At 43.5% G+C, this 21,988-nt stretch overlaps 1 protein-coding gene across 5 annotated transcripts in view; it reads left to right on the forward strand.

Moving 5' to 3' along the window:
* Positions 1-21,988, forward strand: part of PLCE1 (phospholipase C epsilon 1) — a 374,028-nt gene that overhangs the window by 343,240 nt on the left and 8,800 nt on the right. For 3 of the 5 annotated variants that reach the window (XM_060405024.1, XM_004020045.6, XM_060405026.1), the window contains 7 exons: positions 1,701-1,832; positions 2,950-3,240; positions 9,150-9,313; positions 10,604-10,865; positions 13,129-13,247; positions 15,410-15,538; positions 17,196-17,405. In XM_060405024.1, coding sequence (XP_060261007.1) covers positions 1,701-1,832; positions 2,950-3,240; positions 9,150-9,313; positions 10,604-10,865; positions 13,129-13,247; positions 15,410-15,538; positions 17,196-17,405 — 1,307 coding nt within the window. The remainder of the gene's footprint in view (positions 1-1,700; positions 1,833-2,949; positions 3,241-9,149; positions 9,314-10,603; positions 10,866-13,128; positions 13,248-15,409; positions 15,539-17,195; positions 17,406-21,988) is intronic. The other 2 variants (XM_060405025.1, XM_060405027.1) reach the window with 1 other exon arrangement.

Below are 21,988 nucleotides of genomic sequence, written 5' to 3' on the forward strand. Positions count from 1 at the left end.
CAAAAACCCCAGAATGAATGCAGCCCCTCACTCCAACCCTTTATCAGTTTTACTTGGGAGAAAATCCATTGTTACATCATTGTGTAGAGGGCAAAATTCACAAAAAAGTTTTAAGATAAAGCATAAGAATTCACTAGTTCAAGACTGTGCATCTTTGCAGTTTCAGATACTTCAGAGGAACAAAAAAACATGTAGAAGCCCCACAGCTACTATGCACTGGACATTTTCTCTGAACAGGACACTCTGCTAAGTATGCAGATATACATTATCTCATGTAATCCTAACCAGGACTCTCTTAGAGATGACGAATAAGTGGTGAGAGAGGTTAAGTAATTTGTGTGAGGTCGCTCCACAGGGAACAGGGCTTAAATTTCAGAGTCTACACTCTCATTGAGCTCAGTTGTGTCCGACTTTTTGCAGCCCTATGGACTGTAGCCCACCAAACTTCTCTGTCCATGGAATTTTCCAGGCAGGAATATTGGAGTGGTTTGCCATTTCTTCCTCCAGGGGATCTTCCCAATCCAGGTATCGAACCCGCTTCTGGGTCTCCTGCATTGGCAGACAGAATCTTTACCACTGAGCCACCTGGGACGCCCACACTCTTATTAAGCACTGCTTAATCCTGTCTTCTCACATGATATTCTTCGAAGGTTTATTTTCATCTTAAAGCGGCCTTCCTGAATGCTGCTTCAGGTAAAGGAATTACTTGCTAATGGTACAATTGTAGAGAGCGGGACCAGGCTGAAGGCGACTCTGGTTTCTCTGTTGCCTTTACATCCTGCCCAGGAGCCAGCTTTGCTTGGTGTGAATTTGTTTCCTCATTCAGCAAATACCTGTGAAGTTCCCGATGTGCCCTCACACTGGCCAGACAGGAAGGATCCAAAGAGTGGCTAGACCAGCAGTGAGGAAGAGGAGCCCTGAAACATAGTTATCAGCATAATCTGTTTCCCATTTAATCCTCAGATTAACCCCATGAAAGAGTTCCTATCATTGTACCCATTTTGCAGATAAGGCGGCTGAGGAACCAAGAAGGTAGATGTTAAATCAAGGTTCTTATGAGCAGGAATTGATCCTGGACAGTTATGATATGAGCTTCCCAGGTGGTACTAGTGGTAAAGAACCTGCCTGTGAATGGGCAAGAGACTTTAGGGACTGTGGGTTTGATCCCTGGGTCAGGAAGATCCCCTGGAAGAGGATATGACAACCCACTCCAGTATTTTTGCCTGAAGAATCCCATGGACAGAGGTTCCTGGCGGGCCAGAGTCCATGGGGTTGCAGAGAGTTGAACAGGACTGAAGTGACTTAGCACACAATTATATGACAGTTAGGCCTTTGGCCATTCTTTCATCTCTCCAAACTGTGCTAATTAGGTTCTGGAGTCTGATCTTTTAGGCTCTAAAAGAATTTTTTCTTGCAGTTTTTCAAGATCTTTCTGTTGCATAACCAAATAAGTATGGGTGTGATTTTGTGGTCGTCTTGTAATAATCCTGTAGGTCTTGTCCCATTTGCCTACAGAGAGAAAAACTTCACTGTCATTACTTGCAATGCTATTATTAATCGTGCTAAAAATGCTAGTAGATCTTCTGTACTGAGTTAGCAGGGAGTAGTAGGACTTCAAAATAAACATTAGCAGGGATGGAAAATGTTGAGTTCCCTTGCTTGTAGTTTTTGGCTTATTTATTTTCATTTTATGGGAACAGGCCTGTCAACTCTAAATGCATCTGGCTCTAGCAGAGGAAAAGAAAGGAAAAGCAGGAAGTCCATTTTTGGCAACAATCCGGGCAGAATGAGCCCCGGGGAGACAGCACCATTTAACAAAACATCTGGAAAAAGTAAAGTCACCTTCTGACAATATCTTTGCCTGATTTTGCATGCTGGAGGATTCTGAGATTTCACTAAGCACTTCCCTGGAAATTTTTAACCTTTTTTTTTATATTCATGATTATTCTTATTATATAATTGTGGTGTAAATATTTTTTTAATTATAAAATTATTCTCTTAACTTCCTAAAAAATAGTCTTTCACTGAAGATGTTCTAAGAGTATTTGCCTCAAAAGTAAAAATTGGAGCCACCTTGGAACCTTCTCATGGTTCTTGGAACTGCAATCTTCCCCATTATAATTCCAGAAGATATATCCAGTTTATGTTTAATTACTTTTTATTGTCAAAGTCATAAATTCTCATAGTTAAAAAACTCAAACTATAGAGTACTATTAAAGTTTCTTTCCACTCACAACATCCCAGTTCTACTCCCCAGAGGTAACTGCTATTAAGTTTATTGTGTTTAGTTCAAGAAAAATAAGATTCTTTTTAAGATAGTCCAAATGGGATGTAACTGGACATGTATAACTTTTATATGCACTATAGCTTTCTGCATAGCTTTCTGTACATATAATCTACCTTATCCTCCTTAATGTCCCTATGGTATTCTGTTGTGTGGATATATTGTCATTTATTTAACCATTTCTCACTGGTAGAACTTCTGGGTTGCTTCCTGGATTTTTGTTGCTTTGTGTGTGTGTGTGTGTGTGTACTGTAAAGAAAATACTGCTAGAGTGAATACCTTGTATATATATTGTTTTATATCTGTGCAAATATATCCACAGGACAGATGAGGTACTGAGGCAAAGAACTTTAGGGCTTTTAATTTAAATTGGTGTTACACTTATTTTCAAACTCTATAGCTATCCCTTTTGGGGGGAAGATCTAGCTGGCTTTATTATCTATTGACTCGTGAATGGGTAGCATTCCACCTCGCAGGTGGGAAGGCACACCCTTAACAGCTGTCGTTTAGTCTCAAGGCGGTGGACTAACTCACAGGTAACACTCAAGGTGCACGCCGGTGGGTCATGCGCTGTGATTGTAGCCTGCGATGTTGTTCAGGTTTCTCTTTCTAAAGTATCTCAAGTGTTCTGCACTAATCTGAGGCTAATCTTTGGGGGGGTTTAGGTTCCTGTGAAGGAATGCGACAGGCCTGGGAGGACTCTGCTTTCTCCGTCAACCCAACCACGTCCCTCAGCGCTATCATTAGAACTCCCAAATGCTACCATATCTCCTCACTGAATGAAAATGCCGCCAAACGTCTGTGTCGCAGGTATTCTCAAAAACTGATCCAGCACACCGCCTGCCAGCTGCTGAGGACGTACCCGGCTGCCACCCGCATCGACTCCTCCAACCCCAACCCCCTCCTGTTCTGGCTCCATGGGATACAGCTCGTGGCACTCAACTACCAGACAGATGGTAATGGGCCTGCTTCTCCCAGAGCGCCTCTCCCCTTGCTCCTTTGCATCTTACATCTCAACAAAACACATGTTTTCAAGGGGGCAAGAGTGCCAGCTAGGGCCTATGTGAGGGTAAAAGTACAGAAGACAGGAAAGAGAAGAGAATCAGACACGGAATTGTACTCTTGACTTTTCAGAGTTAAGGCGATAGGGGAAAAAACCCTCAAGGAGCCCTGAATAGTCTCTTGTTCCTGCTTCATTTTTAAAGCACTTTTAATTAATTATTATTATTTGTTAATTTATTTATTTTAAATCGAAAGAAAGAAAGAACATGAAGTCACTCAGTCATGTCCAACTCTTTGTGACCCCGTGGACTATAGCCTACCAGCTCCTCCGTCCATGGGATTTTCCAGGCAAGAATACAGGAGTGGGTTGCCATTTCCTTCTCCAGGGGATCTTCCCGAGCCAGGAATCAAACCTGGGTCTCTCAATTGTAAGCAGACGCTTTTACCGTCTGAGTCGCTAGGAAAGCTTCATGCAAAAGGGGCTCTGCCTTAATTGGAGAATAATTACAATACTGTGATGGTTTTTGCCATGAATCAATATATATCGGCCACAGGTATACGTTTCCCCCCCCCCATCCTGAACCCCCCACCCACTTCCCTCCCCACCCCATCCCTCCAGGGTGCCCTGCTTCATGCATCAAGCTTGCACTGGTCATCTATTTTATATCTGGTAAAGGACATGTTCCAATGCTATTCTCTCAAAGCATCCCACCCTCTCCTTCTCCCACTGAGTCCAAAAGTCTGTTCTTTACGTCTGTGTCTCCTTTGATGCCCTGCGGGTAGGATAGTCGGTACCATCTTTCTAAATTCCATACATATGCATTAATATGCAGTATTTGTCTTTCTCTTTCTGACTTACTTCACTCTGTATAATAGGCTCCAGAATCATCTACCTCATTAGAACTGACTCAAATACATTTCTTTTTAATTAACATTAAATAATATTCCATTGTGTATATGTATTACAACTTCCTTATCCACCCATCTGCAGATGGACATCCGGGTTGTTAAAGCACTTTTTAAAAATAGGACTGCTATCAATAGAGCTGTGTCCAATTTGTTTTTAAAGACCTGTTGGGGTAGAGATTTCTTAACACTCTTTAGTAACTGTCTTGGAGAAGGCAATGGCCACCCACTCCAGTACTCTTGCCTGGAAAATCCCATGGACAGAGGAGCCTGGTAGGCGGCAGTCCATGGGGTCGCAAAGAGTCAGACACGACTGAGCGACTTCACTTTCACTTTTCCCTTTCATGCATTGGAGAAGGAAATGGCAACCCACTCCAGTGTTCATGCCTGGAGAATCCCAGGGATGGGGGAGCCTGGTGGGCTGCCATCTCTGGGGTCGCACAGTCGGACACGACTGAAGCGACTTAGCAGCAGCAGCAGTAACTGTCTTGCTCATTTCTTCTTCTTGCAGTTCTTCTCATTTCTTCTTGTAGTAGGGTCTTTCCAAACACTTTGCAAGTTAATATGATTTTAGCTTCTTCTCATCTCTTTGAGATTGAAATGGAGATGAATGGTCAGCGCTCAGCAAGCAGCTAATGCAAAGGACACAAGTCTGTGAATTATATGGACAGAGATAGCAGTGTTTGTACTTCTCTGTCCATGAGATGCTCGCTGGGGATAACGGATGAGGCCGGAAACTCCAGAGTACAAGCTACCTTTAACTGCGTGCTGCTTCCTGTGCTCTGGGCTTCCTTGGTAGCTCAGGTGGTAAAGAATCTGCGTGCAATGTGGGAGACCCAGGTTTGATCCCTGGGTCGGGAAGATACCCTGGAGAAGGGAATGGCAACCCACTCCAGTGTTCTTGCCTAGACCAAGGAACCTGGTGGACTATAGTCCATGAGGTCGCAAAGGGGGAGACTAAACAGCCGCAGCCTGTGCTCCTTCTTGACCCTTGTTATCTCATTTAATCTCTGAAACAACCCTAAGAAGTAGGAACCTTTATAATCCCTGTTTCTCAGATAAGCAAACCAAGACAAACAGCAATTAAGTTACTCAGGGTCACAGAATGACTTAGAAATTCAAGGACTCTCAGAGCTTAGAGGATAAAGCGCTGTAGTTCCACTTAGATGTGAAGGGAGGAGGGGAGCAACAGCAGATGAAGAAAGAGCAGATGAGGAACATTTCCTCGTAGCTCTTGCAAAAATCAGATTCTTCTCTTTGAACAGTCAAGCAGCCTGCAGCTTCCTCTCACGTGCACTGAATCAGATCCTAACCAACCGTGCTGACCCATCCACCACGGTGTAACCCTGTCTGCAGCCAAGGTCAGACCACAGCTATAGCTCTGGGATCAGCCAGCCACCTGGCAGTGGCGCCACCAGAGCCCAATTGTGGCCAACCCTGGTTAGAGACATCAGTCATATTTTCTTGCCCTTGTTATATTTGCTCCTTTCAGTTGAAATTGAATAAGATAATGCAGGTGAAATACCATACTTAGCATAGTGCCTGGAGTGCAGACAGCATTCCACAAACATTAGCTCTCATTAAGTATTTTTGATAAGTTATGAAAACAGTATGATTTGGACTCGCAAGTGGAAATAATAGTGAAATATTTTCAAAGCTGTAAAAATTTCTTTTCAGTCTGTCCCAAGTGGCTTGTGGGTTTATATCTCTGGCCCTGTCTGTAGCCTTGTGTCCACTGGCGCCCTTGGTTGAGATGATACAGAAATATTTTAAGTGAACTGAAATAACTAGCTAAACGGTTTTCTCAAGGAAATGGAAATGCACTTGGTTTGGGACGTGTCCTTCCTCCTGAAGTGCTGAGGCTGGTGCAGACACACTGTCTCCACTGATGGCAGAGGGAGCCACAGCTGAAGGGGACACGGGAATGGGGCCCTCCTCAGGCCTCCTCGTGGTCTGGAAGCACGCACGGAGGCTGCAGCTTGGCCTCCACTCATCCCTGGAGTCTCAGCCTTTTTCCCAAATCAAGCTGGGGTGCGTGTTCCAGCTGTCTCACTCAGGGGATGCAGGTGGCTATGTCATGTAATTGATCCCCAAGTTTCTCTGTGTCATCCTCCAACCCAGGAGGGAGTGCTGCCACAGATCCTCTCTTGATTCAGTGCAGCCAGTAATGATGGAGCCTCTTCCACGCTGGACGAAACTCACACTACATGCAGTTTCAGTTCATCTGTAAAAATGGTCGTCTCGCACACTGGGGGTAGAGCCTAGTTCAATCCCTTGCACACAATAGGTGCTCAATAAATCCATGTTGTGCTGAGCTAACACTGTCTTTATGAGCCTCAGCAGAACCTATCATTCTTGATTTTTGGTCCAGATCCCTTCTAGGTATTGCCAGGTGAATTTCAAGTCCAAACAGACAGATAAGAGTCAACATTGGAATCACTATTTTTTAATTTTTGGAAAGAAAAAAATTCCTGGGTTAGGGAATGCTTGATTTTCCATGAAATATCCCAACCAAATAACAAATAACCCCTTCCCCATACCCCTTGTAATAATCCAAATATGTTCCACGGGTCATTTGCCTTAAGCTTCCTGAATTTCAGGGGACCCTGGTGCCCCAAAGGCATGTCCATGGACTTAGGGTCACTTCTTCCCAAGGTTTCTAATGGCTCCATCAACTCCAAGAAGGTCTGCAGTGATCTGAAACCAGGAGTATCCCAGGTCTACACTCAACAAAACCAGCTGTTAAGTTTGGAAACTGACCTGATCCTGATATGCAGACCCTGGTTATTATAGGCAACAGCCCCTCAAAGTTCTTTCCATTTGGGTCAGAATGATTCTTCCCTCACGTCCCAGGACCTACAAGTATGTAGAAATGCAGCCCCAAGTCAAAAGAAAAACTTCTATTAATATTTATTGTGCTTTCCTGAATGATCGTCACACACTTTCTGATGACTTTTCCAGACCCCAAATATAGCGTAATGATTATGAGAATGTGTCAACTTCACACAGGGTTTTTAATGACTAGAAGGACACAAAGGTAAAGGATATGCTTAATGTGCTATCCCATGCATTGACTAAGAGGGTTGATGGAGTTACATACATCTGTGCACGTTCATTCTTGGTTAAAACAGAGGTTTTAAAACGATAGCCCTAGTTGAAGTTTGGGGATCACCCTAGGGGGCAGTAGGAGGGCTAGATTTAAGCCCCATTTTTATTCTAACTGAGCAGCTCCATGTGGATCTGTTTTACATACCAAATCACCAAGTGAGATTTCAGTTAGGAAAAAGTGCTTTGAAGTTTTGCAGAGCTACAAAGATAGACACAGTGCCGATGAAATCAGACTTCAAATCTAAATGAGTGTGGACAGCGTAATCACGATTCAGTACCTACTGTTTATTGAGCACGTTCTATGTGCCAGAGGCTGGGGTAGGGATTTTTGCACATGATCCCGCTTATCTTTATGACACCCTTGCGAGATGCACATTATATGGCCCAGTTCTTAAGATTAGGGAACTGTGAATCAGGCTGCCTGGGTTCGAACCTTATCATTCACTTCTTGCTAGCTAGACGCCTTGGACTTTTTCACTTATCATACCTCAGCTTCTTCATCTATAAGAATGAGAAATATGAAAAGAATCTACCTCTTGGGTTATCGGGAGGCACTAGTACACACAAGTTCTTAGAACGGGGCTTGATCATTTGACCTATCCCCACCCACATCTGTGCTCCTCTGTCACAGGATACCCTGGGAAGAGAGTTTCCTCCCATTGCAGGCAAGACAGTGGTCCCCAGTGAATCAGGCACACTGGGGCTGGTAGCATCCAGTGCACTAATTTTATTGATAAGGGAAACAGAGGCTCAAAGAGCTTTGATGTGTGTGTAAGACATCTGACCCCAGAAATGCCTGCAAATAATCCCGGCCAACCCCACTTATGGGGAAATTTTTTTACTCACACAACAAGGAGAGAGGCCAACTTCTCATCACTCTGCAGGGCTTACTTGCCACACTTTTCCTTGATGTTGGTCCAGGTAGCAGAATTCATTCTGCACATGGAAGGAATCTGCCAGACGGGACACTTGTCAGGTGTATCTCATAAACTTCTTGCTCACTTGGAATGCAGCTTTTCTGCAAACTTGTGCCATCAGATGAGCGTTTGGGTGTGTACAAGCCCCAAACCTTGCAGGGATCCAGCCATTCATCAGACACTCTGCCAAAGGAAATCTGGCAACAGAAGACTGGAAGCTGTTGTGAGGGTTCCCAGAGTGTATTATTGAGGGGATTGTAGACATAATGTGAATCACATGTGATAATAATTGTTTTTTCATACTTAACTACAATTTAAAAATAGAGGTAGGAATACTGTAATTTATGAGTTGAAATTGAGATTTCAAGGAAAAGATATGTTTCTTTGGCTCTTTTCTGGTCTTTCTTGGATTCTTAAGATTTTATCTTAACGTTTGAAAAGGCAAGAATTAGTCGTACGATTGTCTGCATGCTTTGGTGTTTGGGGATAAGAAAATGCCATGATGCCTTTCTAAAATTCAGTATAAAATGAAGTATTTCAAAGATTAGTTTTTGAAAGGATGTTGCAAATTTTAACCTGCAAAAGGAGTTTTTTTTTTCTTTTTCTTTTTTATTTTCTTTTTTTTTTTTTATTTTTTGTTTTTTGCAAAAGGAGTTTTAAGTGGCAGGAGTTTTTTTGAACGGCTCCTGGGTTGAAGCAGGAAATGAAGCATATCTCATAGACAGTGAGCTCCACGAAGACTGTGGGTATCTTGTGTCTTGGTCCCCATTGTATCTCTGGTGCCCAACATGAGCTGACACATAGTAGGCACTCAATCTATGGAGTGCGTGGATAGTTCTCTCTTCTTCCTGTTTAAGTTTAGAGAAAATCGGTAAAGTCTGTTTGTAGGATGACACTTAAGCGACCAAATAACGAGTGATGCTATTTTACAGATCTCTCTTTACATTTAAATGCCTCCATGTTTGAGGCCAATGGTGGCTGCGGTTATGTTCTGAAACCCCCAGTTCTGTGGGACAAGAACTGTTCCATGTATCAGAAGTTCTCCCCCTTGGAAAGAGACCTGGACAACATGGAGCCTGCCATCTATTCTTTAACTGTAAGTCTGGCCCCTGTGGTCCCAAGAGAATATAAGAAGGTGTTTAAGCCCTACTGAATATGAACTGCTTTTGATTTCAAAGCATGGCAAAACTCTCATATCACAATTTTGTTGGTGCAGATTTAGTTCCCAGAAGAATTTCTTGACTTCTCAGAAGGCAGCAGCTGGGGTTTAGATGCACAGTCAGCAGGTATTATACTTGCCAGAGCCCAGAAGGCAGAGTGATGACCCCTCTCCCCCACTTCCACCTCCACGCTGGGATGGTAATTCTGTCTTCCAGGGTCCTCAGAATCATAACTCTCAGTGCACCCCATAAAAGCTGAGGTCCTTGTTAACGCAAGTCATCTTAAACTCTAATAGGCTCTTATAAAAAGTAAAACAGGCATCAACATACAAATCAATTAAACATCTTCCCTCCTTACAGTCATTCCTGGCCTTTCCTTATTCCTTTTATTGTCTAATTAACTAATTGTCAGAACTACACAGACTGCCCGTAACATCAGAGTCCTGGTAGCTCATTACTCAATTTTATTTCCAGTTTCTCCCACTCCCTCTTAGCTGAGGACACAACCAAGAAACTGAATGGGTGCTAGAAAAGACAGGGAGTGATGAAGTTATCCTTTGGTCCATCTTTAGATCTCGTCTGTTTCCCTCCCAAGGAGGAATGCCAAGCAGTGTCTGCTCACCACACCTCATACCCCCTGGAAATCCCAACTCACAGATTATCCTACCACCAACCTGCATTTCCTCTTTCCCTAAGGCAGGAGAGCAGTAGCTGCTTTTCTGTGTGACCATTTCTGCTAGACTTGAGTATAGCTTCATGCTGATAGAAGGCTACGAATTTCTAACAGCCTTCCTTGTGACTTGACCCAGAACTTAACTATTTAACAAAAACATTACGGAGTTATAAAAGATACACCTAAAACACTTTGAAGAGAATTTTAGTAACACATTTGTGGCTTCACATTTAAGGTTTTCTTTTTTTCTCAACTTCTTGACAAACAATTTCATCTTAATTGTGTGGCTTTTTGAAGATGTTTCAGTATATTGACAGTTGAAAAGTTATAGTTAGGTGAATGCTGTTGACAAAATAGACTTTCCCATGATTCCAGTCATGCAATTTCCCATGATTCCAGTCTCTCGCTCTTTTTTTTAACAGCCTTGTTAATCATTTACTTGGTCCATTCCAGAAGGTTCTTTGTCTTTCTCTGCAGAGGGAAGCAGTGAGGCTCAGTGGTGACATCTGTTTCTTTTGCAACCCCAGTGACTTTGATGCTTTCTTCCCCTCAGGTTGTCTCTGGGCAGAACGTGTGCCCGAGTAACAGCACGGGGAGCCCATGTATCGAAGTCGACGTGCTGGGCATGGCCCTGGACAGCTGCCACTTCCGCACGAAACCCATCCACCGCAATACTCTGAACCCCATGTGGAACGAACAGTTCCTTTTCCGGGTTCACTTTGAAGATCTCGTATTTCTTCGTTTTGCTGTCGTGGAGAACAACAGCTCGGTGGTCACTGCTCAGAGAATCATCTCCCTCAAGGCTCTAAAGCGAGGTAGAATCACTGTCAAAAGTTCGTGATCATTGTAGCTGAGTGATGGGTGCCTGGAGTCCATGACACGCCTCTCTCTACTTTTGTGTATGTTTGAAATTTTCATATTAAAAAGGTAAAATAAGAGGCAGAAGAAGATAATGCAAATTTGAACACTGAGCATACCTCAAAAGACATTTTTCTTTTACGTTATTCTAAAGTCCAAGGTTATTAACAACATCTCTTATAAAATGTGGCCTCTGCCACCTCTGCCTGTTTGTTTCAGGAGCAGTGGTCCTTGTGTTCTTATTCCCATATATCCCTCCCCAATAGCTCCCGCTGCACCCCTGGTATGTTTAAAGCTGGAACTGTTGTAAGGAGAGGAAACCAAGAGCAGGGAGGGTTGGGTTGTGCTGGTGGCTTCAGTAGGCTGAGGTTGGAGTCGAGGCCTGGTGGGAGGCCATTGTGGGAAGCCAAGGGTGGGTTTGGGTACAGAGCAGGGAAGGTGGAGAATCCTGAGCAAAAATTAGAGCTGTTGTCTTGCTGTCTGTTGGCTTTGCCACGGCCCTTGGGGAAACGTCAGCTTGTCACACCTGTCCAGAATGTCCGTGCACTGCTTCTCAAAACTGATGTGCAATCAAGTCACCTGGGCTATTGGTGATAAAATGCGGATCCTGATACAGTGGGTCTGGGGCTTGAGATTATGCCTCTCTAACAAGCTCTGGGGATGCCCCTGCTGATCTCAACTGAGTATCAAGTTCCCAGTACATGCTTCCTCCTGCACATTTTGCCAGCCTCTGAGCTCCACCAGCATGTCACAGTCCCCTGCTCCTTAGTTGTTTTTTTCCTATTTCTTTTCTCCATTGTGTGAGTAGCACATGGTCATACTCACTGTGTTATGTCATAACACTGACTGTGTTAGTCAGTTCGGGCTGTGTAACAAAATACCGCAGACTGGGTGTCTTACATACTGCTACTGCTAAGTCACTTCAGTCGTGTCCGACTCTGTGCGACCCCATAGACGGCAGCCCACCAGGTTCCCCTGTCCCTGGGATTCTCCAGGCAAGAACACTGGAGTGGGTTGCCATTTCCTTCCCCAATGCATGAAAGTGAAAAGTGGAGAAAGTGAAAAGTGAAGTCGCTCAGTCGTGTCTGACTCCTAGTGACCCCATGGACTGCAGCCTACCAGGCTCCTCCATCCATGGGATTTTCCAGACAAGAGTACTGGAGTGGGTTGCCATTGCCTTCTCCGATAACAGAGGTTTATTTTGTCAGCTTTGGAGGCTAGAAGCCCACGATCAAGGTTTCCACAAGTTTGCTTTCTACTGAGGCCTCTCTCCTTGGCTTGCAGAGGGTCACTGTCTCACTGTATCATCACAGGGCTGTCCCTTGGTCGCCGTGCACAGCATCTGGTGTCTCTCCGTGTCTGCCTTCCGATTCCCTCTTCTTATAAGGACCGTTGGTCATGTTGGATTAGGCCCCACCATCATGACCCAACATCACCTCTTTAAACCCTATCTCCAGACACAGTCACCTTCTGAGGTACTGGGACTTAGAGCTTCAACACACACATTTTAGGAGGACACCATTCAGTTCCTAACAGTTATTATAGAAATATGATGAAGTACAGAAGAACAATTTAAAAAAAAATTATCCATCTTTCTATTTCTTCAAGATAGTTACTTTTGGTGTAGATATTTTACAGGCTTTATTTCTCTGCCCATGTGTATAAATATTAACAAGAGTCTTCCTACTAACCTTAATGTTTTGCAACTTACTGATTTTCACTAATATATGTAGTGAACAACTTATCAGGTAAATAGATATACATCTTTGTTACTTTATAGAGTTGCATATTATTTTATTTTATACTTGTACAAACACTCACACTGTAACTTCTTTAACCAACTCTCTATTGTTGGAATACTTTATTATCACTAAAGCTGTTCTAAGAGGAAATATTTGCAGAACAGTGACTCTAGAGGACTTGATACAAGAATGATCAGATTTTCCTACTATACGGTGTTTAAGTTTAAAATTTTCATTTTGAATCTAAGTTTAAACACAGCACTTGGCAAGGTAACTACACCCACTAAGTGGCCCCAAACGGTCCCCAGGGGCAGCGCTCTGGGAGAAAAGGCATCTGTTGGTCACCTGCGTGTTGTCACCCCTGCCCATCTAAAGGTCTTATTTCTCCCTGTCATTTACTGACCTCCCTGGGATATCTTCTCTGCAGAGCTCTGCAATGCATGGCTAACAAGCTTTTCCCAATTCTTCATTGTTCCAGGATATCGACATCTTCAGCTGCGAAATCTCCACAATGAAGTCTTGGAAATCTCTAGTTTATTCATAAACAGCAGGAGGATGGAAGAAAATTCCTCTGGTAATACTGTGCCGGCCTCTCTGGTAATTAAGTTATATTTCACTCAGCATATTTGTGGGAATTGCTACACCAGAGGCAGGCTTTCTTGTGGTCCAGGAATGTGGTCCATTCGGATCATAGATTAGGTGGCTATGGATATAATTAAAACAATGGCTGATACCTGACACATTCTAAGCACTTTACACATATACTGACTCACTTGATCCTCACTAACTTCCTGACATAGCTATTAGTATCATCTCCATGTTACAAAGGAAGGGGAGTGCTGAGTACACCTGAGGTCACACAGCTATAAACCCAAGTTCGTCATCTAGCGCCATACTGCTTGCCAGGGAAGTGAGCCAAAAATAACAACACAGGGAAAAGGCTAATTACACAAAGCCTGCTAGGAAGCATCTTGATACTTCTAGAAGGTTCAGGTTAGACCAGGAAAATCCTTTGCTTCGTCAGTAGTGCAGAAGCAGATGTCACAGGCGAGCAGGACTGGGTGAACAGCCAGGCACTGCTGGCGACAGGTAATTCTGCAAGCGCAGCAGGACCCTGGCACCTGAGGAGACTCAGCACCTGCACCCTTGGGAATGGGAGAGGAGCACTGCAAAAAGGCCCACCATTGCAGAAGCTAGGTTTTAACAAGTTCCCCATTGGTTAAGGTCCATTGGTAAAATTTGAGAACTGATGGTAAGGTCCATCGGTTAAAAGTTTGAGAACCGTTGGACCAATGCTCACCCCAGTAATGCAGGGTTGTTTACCTTGACAAGGAATTCTGCTTTGATTAACTGGTTGATTCCACTGTGCTCGCTCTTGAAAAATTGAAGGGTGTCCATCCATTGTCCCTTTGCATGTTTAGTAGTCTGCTCACAGCCACGCTGATCTTTGGAAGTTTATTTTGGTGGGGGTGTGGCTGCAGTGGGTCTCTGTTGCTGCACACGGGCTTTCTCAAGTTGCAGCAAGCTGGGCTACTCTTCGTTGCAGTGCCTGGGCCTCTCACTGCAGCGGCTTCTCCTGTTGGGGAGCAAAGGCTCTAGCGTACGGGCTTCAGCAGTGGCGGTGCTTGGGCTTAGTTGCTCTGCCGTATGCGTGATCTTAGTTCCCAGATCAGGGACCGAAACTGTGTCCCCTGCATTGGCAGGTGGATTCTTAACTTCTAGACCAGCAGAGAAGTCTGGTTGCACCCATCTTATACTTCAGTGTAGTCCTAACAACCTTTGAAAAGCTGCCTTTTGTGCTTACGGTGGCGCCGACGTCACTGCTGCCGCCATCACCTCTGAGCAGCCCTGCTCTCTCCTCTGCTTCTCTCTCCCTCACCGCAATGGTTTCTTCTCTCTCTTTGTCCCTCACCTTGTTTTCTTAGGTGTTCCTCATTCTCCCTTCAAAAATTGATGGAGGTTGAGTATAGCATGTTGGCCAGGAGAGAGGGGTGTTGCCTCTGCCTGGCCTGCCTGTTACCCTCCCTGCAAGGGACAGGGACAGTCTGCCTGGTACCTGAGAGCAAGAATTAGACGGTAGTGTCCCATTCTGGGCTGTCCACTTATTCTTCTAGCTATTCTATTCTAGAAGCCCCCCACCTTGAAGCCAGAGATGTCTTATTTCTCTACAAAACCCCAGAGCCAGGCATAATGTCTGTTTCATTGTCAGCCTTCCATAAATTATTTTGTATTTTATGAATGACTCTATCTCAGTATACAAACTGCTCAAAGACTTGAGAGTTACACAGCTCCCCAACTCTTCCTAACAAAAATACTTTTTATATTACAATTATTTGTGTGCCTGGACAGCAAGCTCCCAGAGGCCAGAATATTTTATTTATCATTTTACCATCGAAATTCTAGCCCAGTGCCCCGAAGAGAGATGGAACTCAGTAGACACTGTTGAGTGTCACTTCGTAAGTAAGGACTGACATACATTTCAGACAATATCAGTCCCCTAAATATGATGGAAAGAAACACTGTTATTTAAAATAAATTGCTCTTTTGGTGGTATGCTGCGAAATATTCCTACTAGACTGTTAAGGAACATGCACCATTGCCTAAAACCACAAAAAGGTGCATCTGGTTGTAAAAGGTTGGCCTTATTTTGCATTTATGTGTCCCTGCGTGTACTTCTAAGAACGAGCACTTCTGTATTGATGTAGCCTAGAAACATGAGAATGAAAATGAATGAGAAACTTTATGATCTTCCTTGACAGATGTTTAATACAGAAGAAAGAAAATGCTTGCAGAGTCACAGAGTCACAGTGCATGGCGTCCCAGGCCCAGAGCCTTTTACTGTCTTCTCTATAAACGGAGGCACTAAGGCAAAGCAGCTTCTCCAACAAGTAAGTTCAGAGTCTATAGTTAAGAAACGGTTCTTTGAGAGGCATCTCTAGGTTAACATCTTGTCCAACATTTTACAGCTGACTCAGTGTCAGAGAAAGCAGCTCAAAGTCTCAAATTTCATAGATTATAAAACAGATACTACCAAGAGGTTTGGGCTGTTTTGTTTTTGAACTTTGGTGTCTACTCTCACAAAGCACTCTTGGGGTTTTGGAGACAGTGTAAAATATAATGATGAAAAGTAAGGAAGCATTTCCATGGACCACCCATAAAAAGCAGCACATTACTGTCCACATGAGTAATCCCAGGGCTGTGGAGCAGGACTGGAGAGGGAGTGATGCTGGCCATCTCATGGAGGTGACAGTGTCAACTGACCTACTCCTGGAAGCTTCATGCCCTTAATTGTTGCTGAAGTGGTAGCTGCCTTGCCCCACAAAATCCACAGTCCAGCATCAACCTGAGACCAAGGTCTGGGGTGAAGGGAGCAGAGTCTTCCTGAGAATCTTCTATCCCACCCCCAACCCATCCCTAGGTCCTTCTGCTTCTCTGAGTGAGACCAATTAATCACCAAGTGCTGATTCTGGTCACTGCATGCTCGCACGGTCGAGTGGATGCCTGAGAAGAAGGATGTTTGCTTGCTCCATGCCGGAAGTTGGCAGCCTTCTCTGGCCACTCCAAGTTCCGCTTTTGCCAGTAACCTGGATAATAGAAAACCATGTGAAAGAATACGTCAGTGAGAGTAGCTATCATAATGTCTAGTGTTTACCAGGGCTTCCCTGGTGGCTCAGGCAGTAAAGAATCCGCCTGTAATGCAGGAGACCTGGATTTGATCCCTGGGTCAGGAAGATCCCCTGGAGAATAAACCCACTCCAGTATTCTTGCCTGGGGAACGCACGGAGAGAGGAGCCTGGCAGGCTCTAAGTTATCCGATGCACCTGGGTTACATTTTACAGTCAGTGCCTCAGTCATAAAAGGAAACAAAATTAAGAAACAAAATTGCTACTCTTACTGTTTCCGCTGTATAGATGAGGACACTGAGTGTCCATGGGGTCAGATATCTTGGCCAGCATCTCATAGCCAGTAAGTACTGAACACAGGCCTCAGACCCAAGTCTGTTTGGCTCCCCAGCCTGGTCTCAACCATTTCAACTGTCAGAGTCAGTAGCCAATAGAGAAAACAGGCCTCTAGGCACACTGTCAAGACTTTATTGAAAGGGAATTCCCAGGAACTTAGATCAGATGAGATTAGAAGATGATTATTTCTAATGTGAGAATGGGAGATTATCTTGGTAAAAGCTGGACTGGGTTCTTTGCCTTTGGTCTTGTGTTGCAAGATTACAAAGAGCTAAATTCATAGATTGAAAAACCTAAAGTTTTTAATTCATTAAGAGCTCTTATTCCATCAGTGGGAAAAACAGTTTTGCTGGCTGGCAATTATGAATAAATTGTTTCATTGCCCAGAATGAACATAAACAATTCTTTTTGGACGTAAGAGAATTCTAAGATCTTCCAGAAAGAGTTATGCAACACTGCAGGGTAGGTTTCATTTATAAATTGCAAATCAAACTTATCTGAACCCCAAGAGAGTAGACTTGTTTGGGTTTAAAGTTTTTGCTGCTCTTCAGAAGTGTGCCTAAACTGGCCTTTGCTCTTTCTTTAGATTCTCGTTATGGATCAAGATACCAAACCTATTGCCACAGACTATTTTTTAATGGAGGAAAAATATTTCATATCTAAAGAGAAGAATGAATGTAGGAAACAACCATTCCAGAGAGCCATTGGTCCAGAAGAAGAGATCATGCAGATTTTAAGCAGCTGGTTTCCAGAAGAGGGATATGTTGGCAGGATTGTCTTAAAAACCCAGCAGGAAGTAAGTGTGTCCTGGGGCAGCCTACACAGTAACAGCTCGTATGTAACTCACTACCTCACCACTGGCCGCCTCCCTCAAATTCAGAACTTCTTGTCACTGCAACTTACTTTATAGTCTTAAGTAAATGTGGAGAATCGATTTTATTCTTCTGCACATATTCAGAAGGTTAAGTTATAGAAATTTGGTTTAAAAATCATCCCTTAGGATGACCCAGAAAGATGTTATGGGGAGGGAGGTGGGAGGGGGGTTCATGTTTGGGAATGCATGTAAGAATTAAAGATTTTAAAATTTAAAAAATAAAAATTAAAAAAAAAAAACTAAAAAAAAAAAAAAATCATCCCTTAGGAAACAAAGGGAGAAAGAACTCAAAGGATTCCTTCAGCATGTCATCAGTGTAACATCCAGTGTTTTACCTGGGTGTGTGAAGACCTTGTTGTAAGGGTCACTACTGTGTAATGGAAGGTCTGTAGGCATTTTGCATTTGGGGGTTGGTTGCCCTCCCATTAGTGCCTGTTCAAGTTTTAGCTAATAAAAGGTTTTTTTGTTAATTCATGAAACAACAGCATTTCTTAGAAAATATTCCATAAGATTACACAAGGTAAGAATAACCTCTCAGCTTTGGTCTGAATTTGTTGCAGATTATATTATGGTCCCTAATATTCCCATGATCATTCTGATAATGGAAACAGTACTGTCTGTTGACTCCAGACTGGGGGACTCCTAATGGGGTTTGCTGATGGAGCACTTTTCTTTTAATAGACTTATGCTGCTGCTGCTAAGTCGCTTCAGTCATGTCTGACTCTGTGCGACCCCATAGACAGAAGCCCACCAGGCTCCCCCATCCCTGGGATTCTCCAGGCAAGAACACTGGAGTGGGTTGCCGTTTCCTTCTCCAATGCATGAAAGTGAAAAGTGAAAGTGAAGTCGCTCAGTTAATAGACTTATATCAGCCCACTAATTGACTGCCATTTTTTAAAATGACATATAAGGTCATTACATAGATAATAATGCCTTATGATAAACCAACAATAAAGCAGTTGAAGCAGTTCAGCAATCTGATTAAACAAGTATTTATTGAGCACCTAATTGTGCCAGGCCCTGTTCTAGGCACATGATCTGCCTCTTGGGGGCATGAAAAGGAGATGGACTCATAAAATGCCCATTGCTGGTCCATGCTTACTAGAACACAGAGATGATAAAGAGCCCATTTCAGCATCGTGTGCTATTTTTTCACTCTCTACGTAACTATGAACATGGCCTGCAGCCTCACTGCCCTCCAGCTTCTCTAGGAACCAGAGCCTCTGTGTTCCCTCCTAACCTTGTCTTAGATCATAAAAGGACACTTCTTGTAAGCCAAGAAATGTAATTATCTCCCTAGCGTCTTCTCCTCATCAGACAGGTACAAAGTACTAAGATGGTGGAGAAGCAATTCTAATCATAAAAGCTGTAGAAGAAAATATCAGAGGGCTTACCTTGGCTTTTGAAGCCATCTTTTATTTCTCTCTAATTTTTTTTTTCCTATTTCTAATTGTCACATGTAAAAGAGTATGCTAGGGACTTCCCTGGAAGTCCAGTGGTTAAAACCCCATGCTCCAAATGCAGGGGGCACTGATTTGATCCCTGGTCCAGGAACTATTAATAAGATCCTGCCTGCCGCATGGCCTAGCCAAAAAAACCCAAAAAGTATCCTAGAAGTGACAATTTCAGTGAATTTTTAAACATATTAAAGTTAATATTTATTGCATCATGATTACAGTGTTTAACGCTCTCAAGCACCCAATATTTTGAATCATCTTATGATATAATGCAAACCATTCTACACAAAGGAAGCAGGTTCAGAGAGGTTAGATTATGACAGGGTGAGAAGTGGAAAGAACTGAAGTCTTATGGCTTCCCAGCCAGTATTCTTTCCACCACCCCATGCTGCCCAGGCTGGAGGTGAGTCAGCGCTCATGGGTCCTCCATGCCCAGCACCATGGGAGGCAGTGAACAGCAATGGGCGGACTGCCGAGTGTCACAATGGGTCTTCATCACAGGGTTGGAAGGACTGGGAGACCAGGGCTGCCCCGTATGCAATTAAAACGTATATGACAATAAGCAGTAGAGATGTCAGGAATAAATGCTTAATAAAGGCTGGTGGAACAGAAGCATTTTGGAAAGAGAAGGCTATAGTAGAGCGGAAGGCTAACAAGCATTTTCTGATGAGTATAATGTAGCAAGGAGGTCTCCTTTTATATGCCTTGTTGAGAGGAAAGTTTTGAAATGACTGAAATATGTCTCAAAAGATAACAAATCATATTTCATGTATCTAGGCTTACCAGCTGCACAGTGACACACAATACGAATTTACTGATTGACTAGATGAATTCAGCACTTACTGAATGGAAGCAGAGGCTGGTATAATTGATAGATTTGGGCTATAAGTATTTCCACTTAGTCTACTCTGTGAAACTAGGAAGCTATGTAAGCAGTTTGTCTGTATGTTAAAAGTCCCCAAGCTGCTGTCTTTGACCTCTGATCCTGCCTGTCTGCTTTGTATAATTTTGTTGTTTCCTGGGCTCTCAAGCTGTTAGGTATCTTCCTATGGTCAATATGCTCTCCTCTGACACCTCTGGATTTGAAATGAGACAAACCTGGCTCTGACAAATTAGATAAATGACCTTCAAAGTATCATCTGAATTCTGTAAACCTCTATGTCCATATTTGCAAAATCTATGATAGAAATTGGGCTTCCCCAGTGGCTCAGCGGTAAAGGATCAATGCAGAAGTCTACAGTGCAGAAGTCGGTGGAGACTCAGATTAGGTCCCTAAGTCGAGAAGATCCCCTGGAGGAGGGCATGGCAACTCACTCCAGTATTTTTGCCTGGGGAATCCCATGAACAGAGGAGCCTGGTGGGCTATAGTACATAGGGTCACAAAGAGTCGGACATGACTGAAGCAACTTAGCATGCACACACGATAGAAACTACCCTGCTTGGCTCAAAAAATTATGAGACTCAAGTCAAACATGTAGACAAAATGTAGAAAAATGCTTAGTAAACTATAAAGGAATATGCAAATGAGGGTTATTGTTATGGTCATAATCTGTGGCTTCTAATGTGATTGAAAACAGCTTAAAAATCAATAAGCTCTGAGTAAGGCTCTAAGGTGGAGAAGGCAATGGCACCCCTCTCCAGTACACTTGTCTGGAAAATCCCATGGACAGAGGAGCCTGGTGGGCTGCAGTCCATGGGGTCGCTAAGAGTCGGACATGACTGAGCGACTTCACTTTCACTTTTCCCTTTCATGCACTGGAGAAGGAAATGGCAACCCACTCCAGTGTTCTTGCCTGTAGAATCCCAGGGACAGGGGAGCCTGGTGGGCTGCCGTCTGTGGGGTCACACAGAGTCGGACACGACTGAAGCGACTTAGCAAGGCTCTAAGGAGTGCTTAGAAACATTTGTAGTGCATGGTCATTGTGATATTTTATATGGCAACTTAGAACTTTTCTGTCTTGCTTACCTACATCCTGGCTTTCAGGATTATAAATTATGTCATGTGAGTTACCACCCAACCCCACTCTCCAACTGGTTAAATATATTGTAATCAATGCAATGACATACTATGGAAAATCTTTAGAAGTTGACATGAAATGATAATCACAATCTTTTTTTTAAAGATATTTCTGATGTGGACCATTTTAAAAGTCTTTATTGAATTTGTTACAATAGTGCTTCTGTTTTATGTTTTGGGCTTTTGGCCCTGAGGTATGTAGGATCTTAGCTCCCTGACCAGGGATCAAACCGGTACTTGCTGTGTTGGAAGGTGAAGTCTCAACCATTGGACCACCAGGGAAGAAGTCCCTGATCACAGCCTTTTAAGTAGAGAAAAAATGAGTTATGAAAGAGTATATGTACTACGGTCTCATTTTATGTAATAAAAATAGAAGATAGTTCTCTCCCCCTCACGCATAGTTTGATGAGTGGAATCCAAACACGTCAGCTGTATGTAAATCTTAGGGATCACAACTGTAAGAACAATGAAATGATGGGGGCGAGGCTGTGCAGCTGATTGGTGAGAAGCCCCTGGAGCCAGTCCATTTTGGTCCTGGCTACAGTTTGGCGCCACCTGGTGGTAGTTACCCATTTTGACCTTAATATCAATAGGGACAATTCTGGTTCCTGGGGCTGGTTGGAATTTCCAGGACAATGACACTGATTCTTGTATTCTTCTGGTTAGTTAGCATCGTTTCTGTGCGATGATATGAGATTAAGCTAGAAGCATGCTGGGGACTGGAGGACTTTCCTGCCAAATCCTCCCAGCCTGAGATGGGATTACCTACTGTTTACTTGCCTCACCTCCCCATCGTCTCCATGCTGCTCCCTTGTGGAAGATAACTTTACACGATCCTCTGTCCAAGGGATCCTCCAGGCAAGAATACTGGAGTGGGTTGCCATGCCCTCCTTCAGGGGATCTTCTCGACCCAGGGATGAACCAGCATCTCTTGTGTCTCCTGCATTGGCAGGCGGGTTCTTTACCATGAGCACCACCAAGGAAGCCCATTTGAATTTTAGTAATTGGAAAAATGGCATATTGTCTTTTTT

Source organism: Ovis aries, chromosome 22 (genome assembly GCF_016772045.2).
Source record: "Ovis aries strain OAR_USU_Benz2616 breed Rambouillet chromosome 22, ARS-UI_Ramb_v3.0, whole genome shotgun sequence".
In the NCBI taxonomy this organism is placed as follows: domain Eukaryota; kingdom Metazoa; phylum Chordata; class Mammalia; order Artiodactyla; family Bovidae; genus Ovis; species Ovis aries.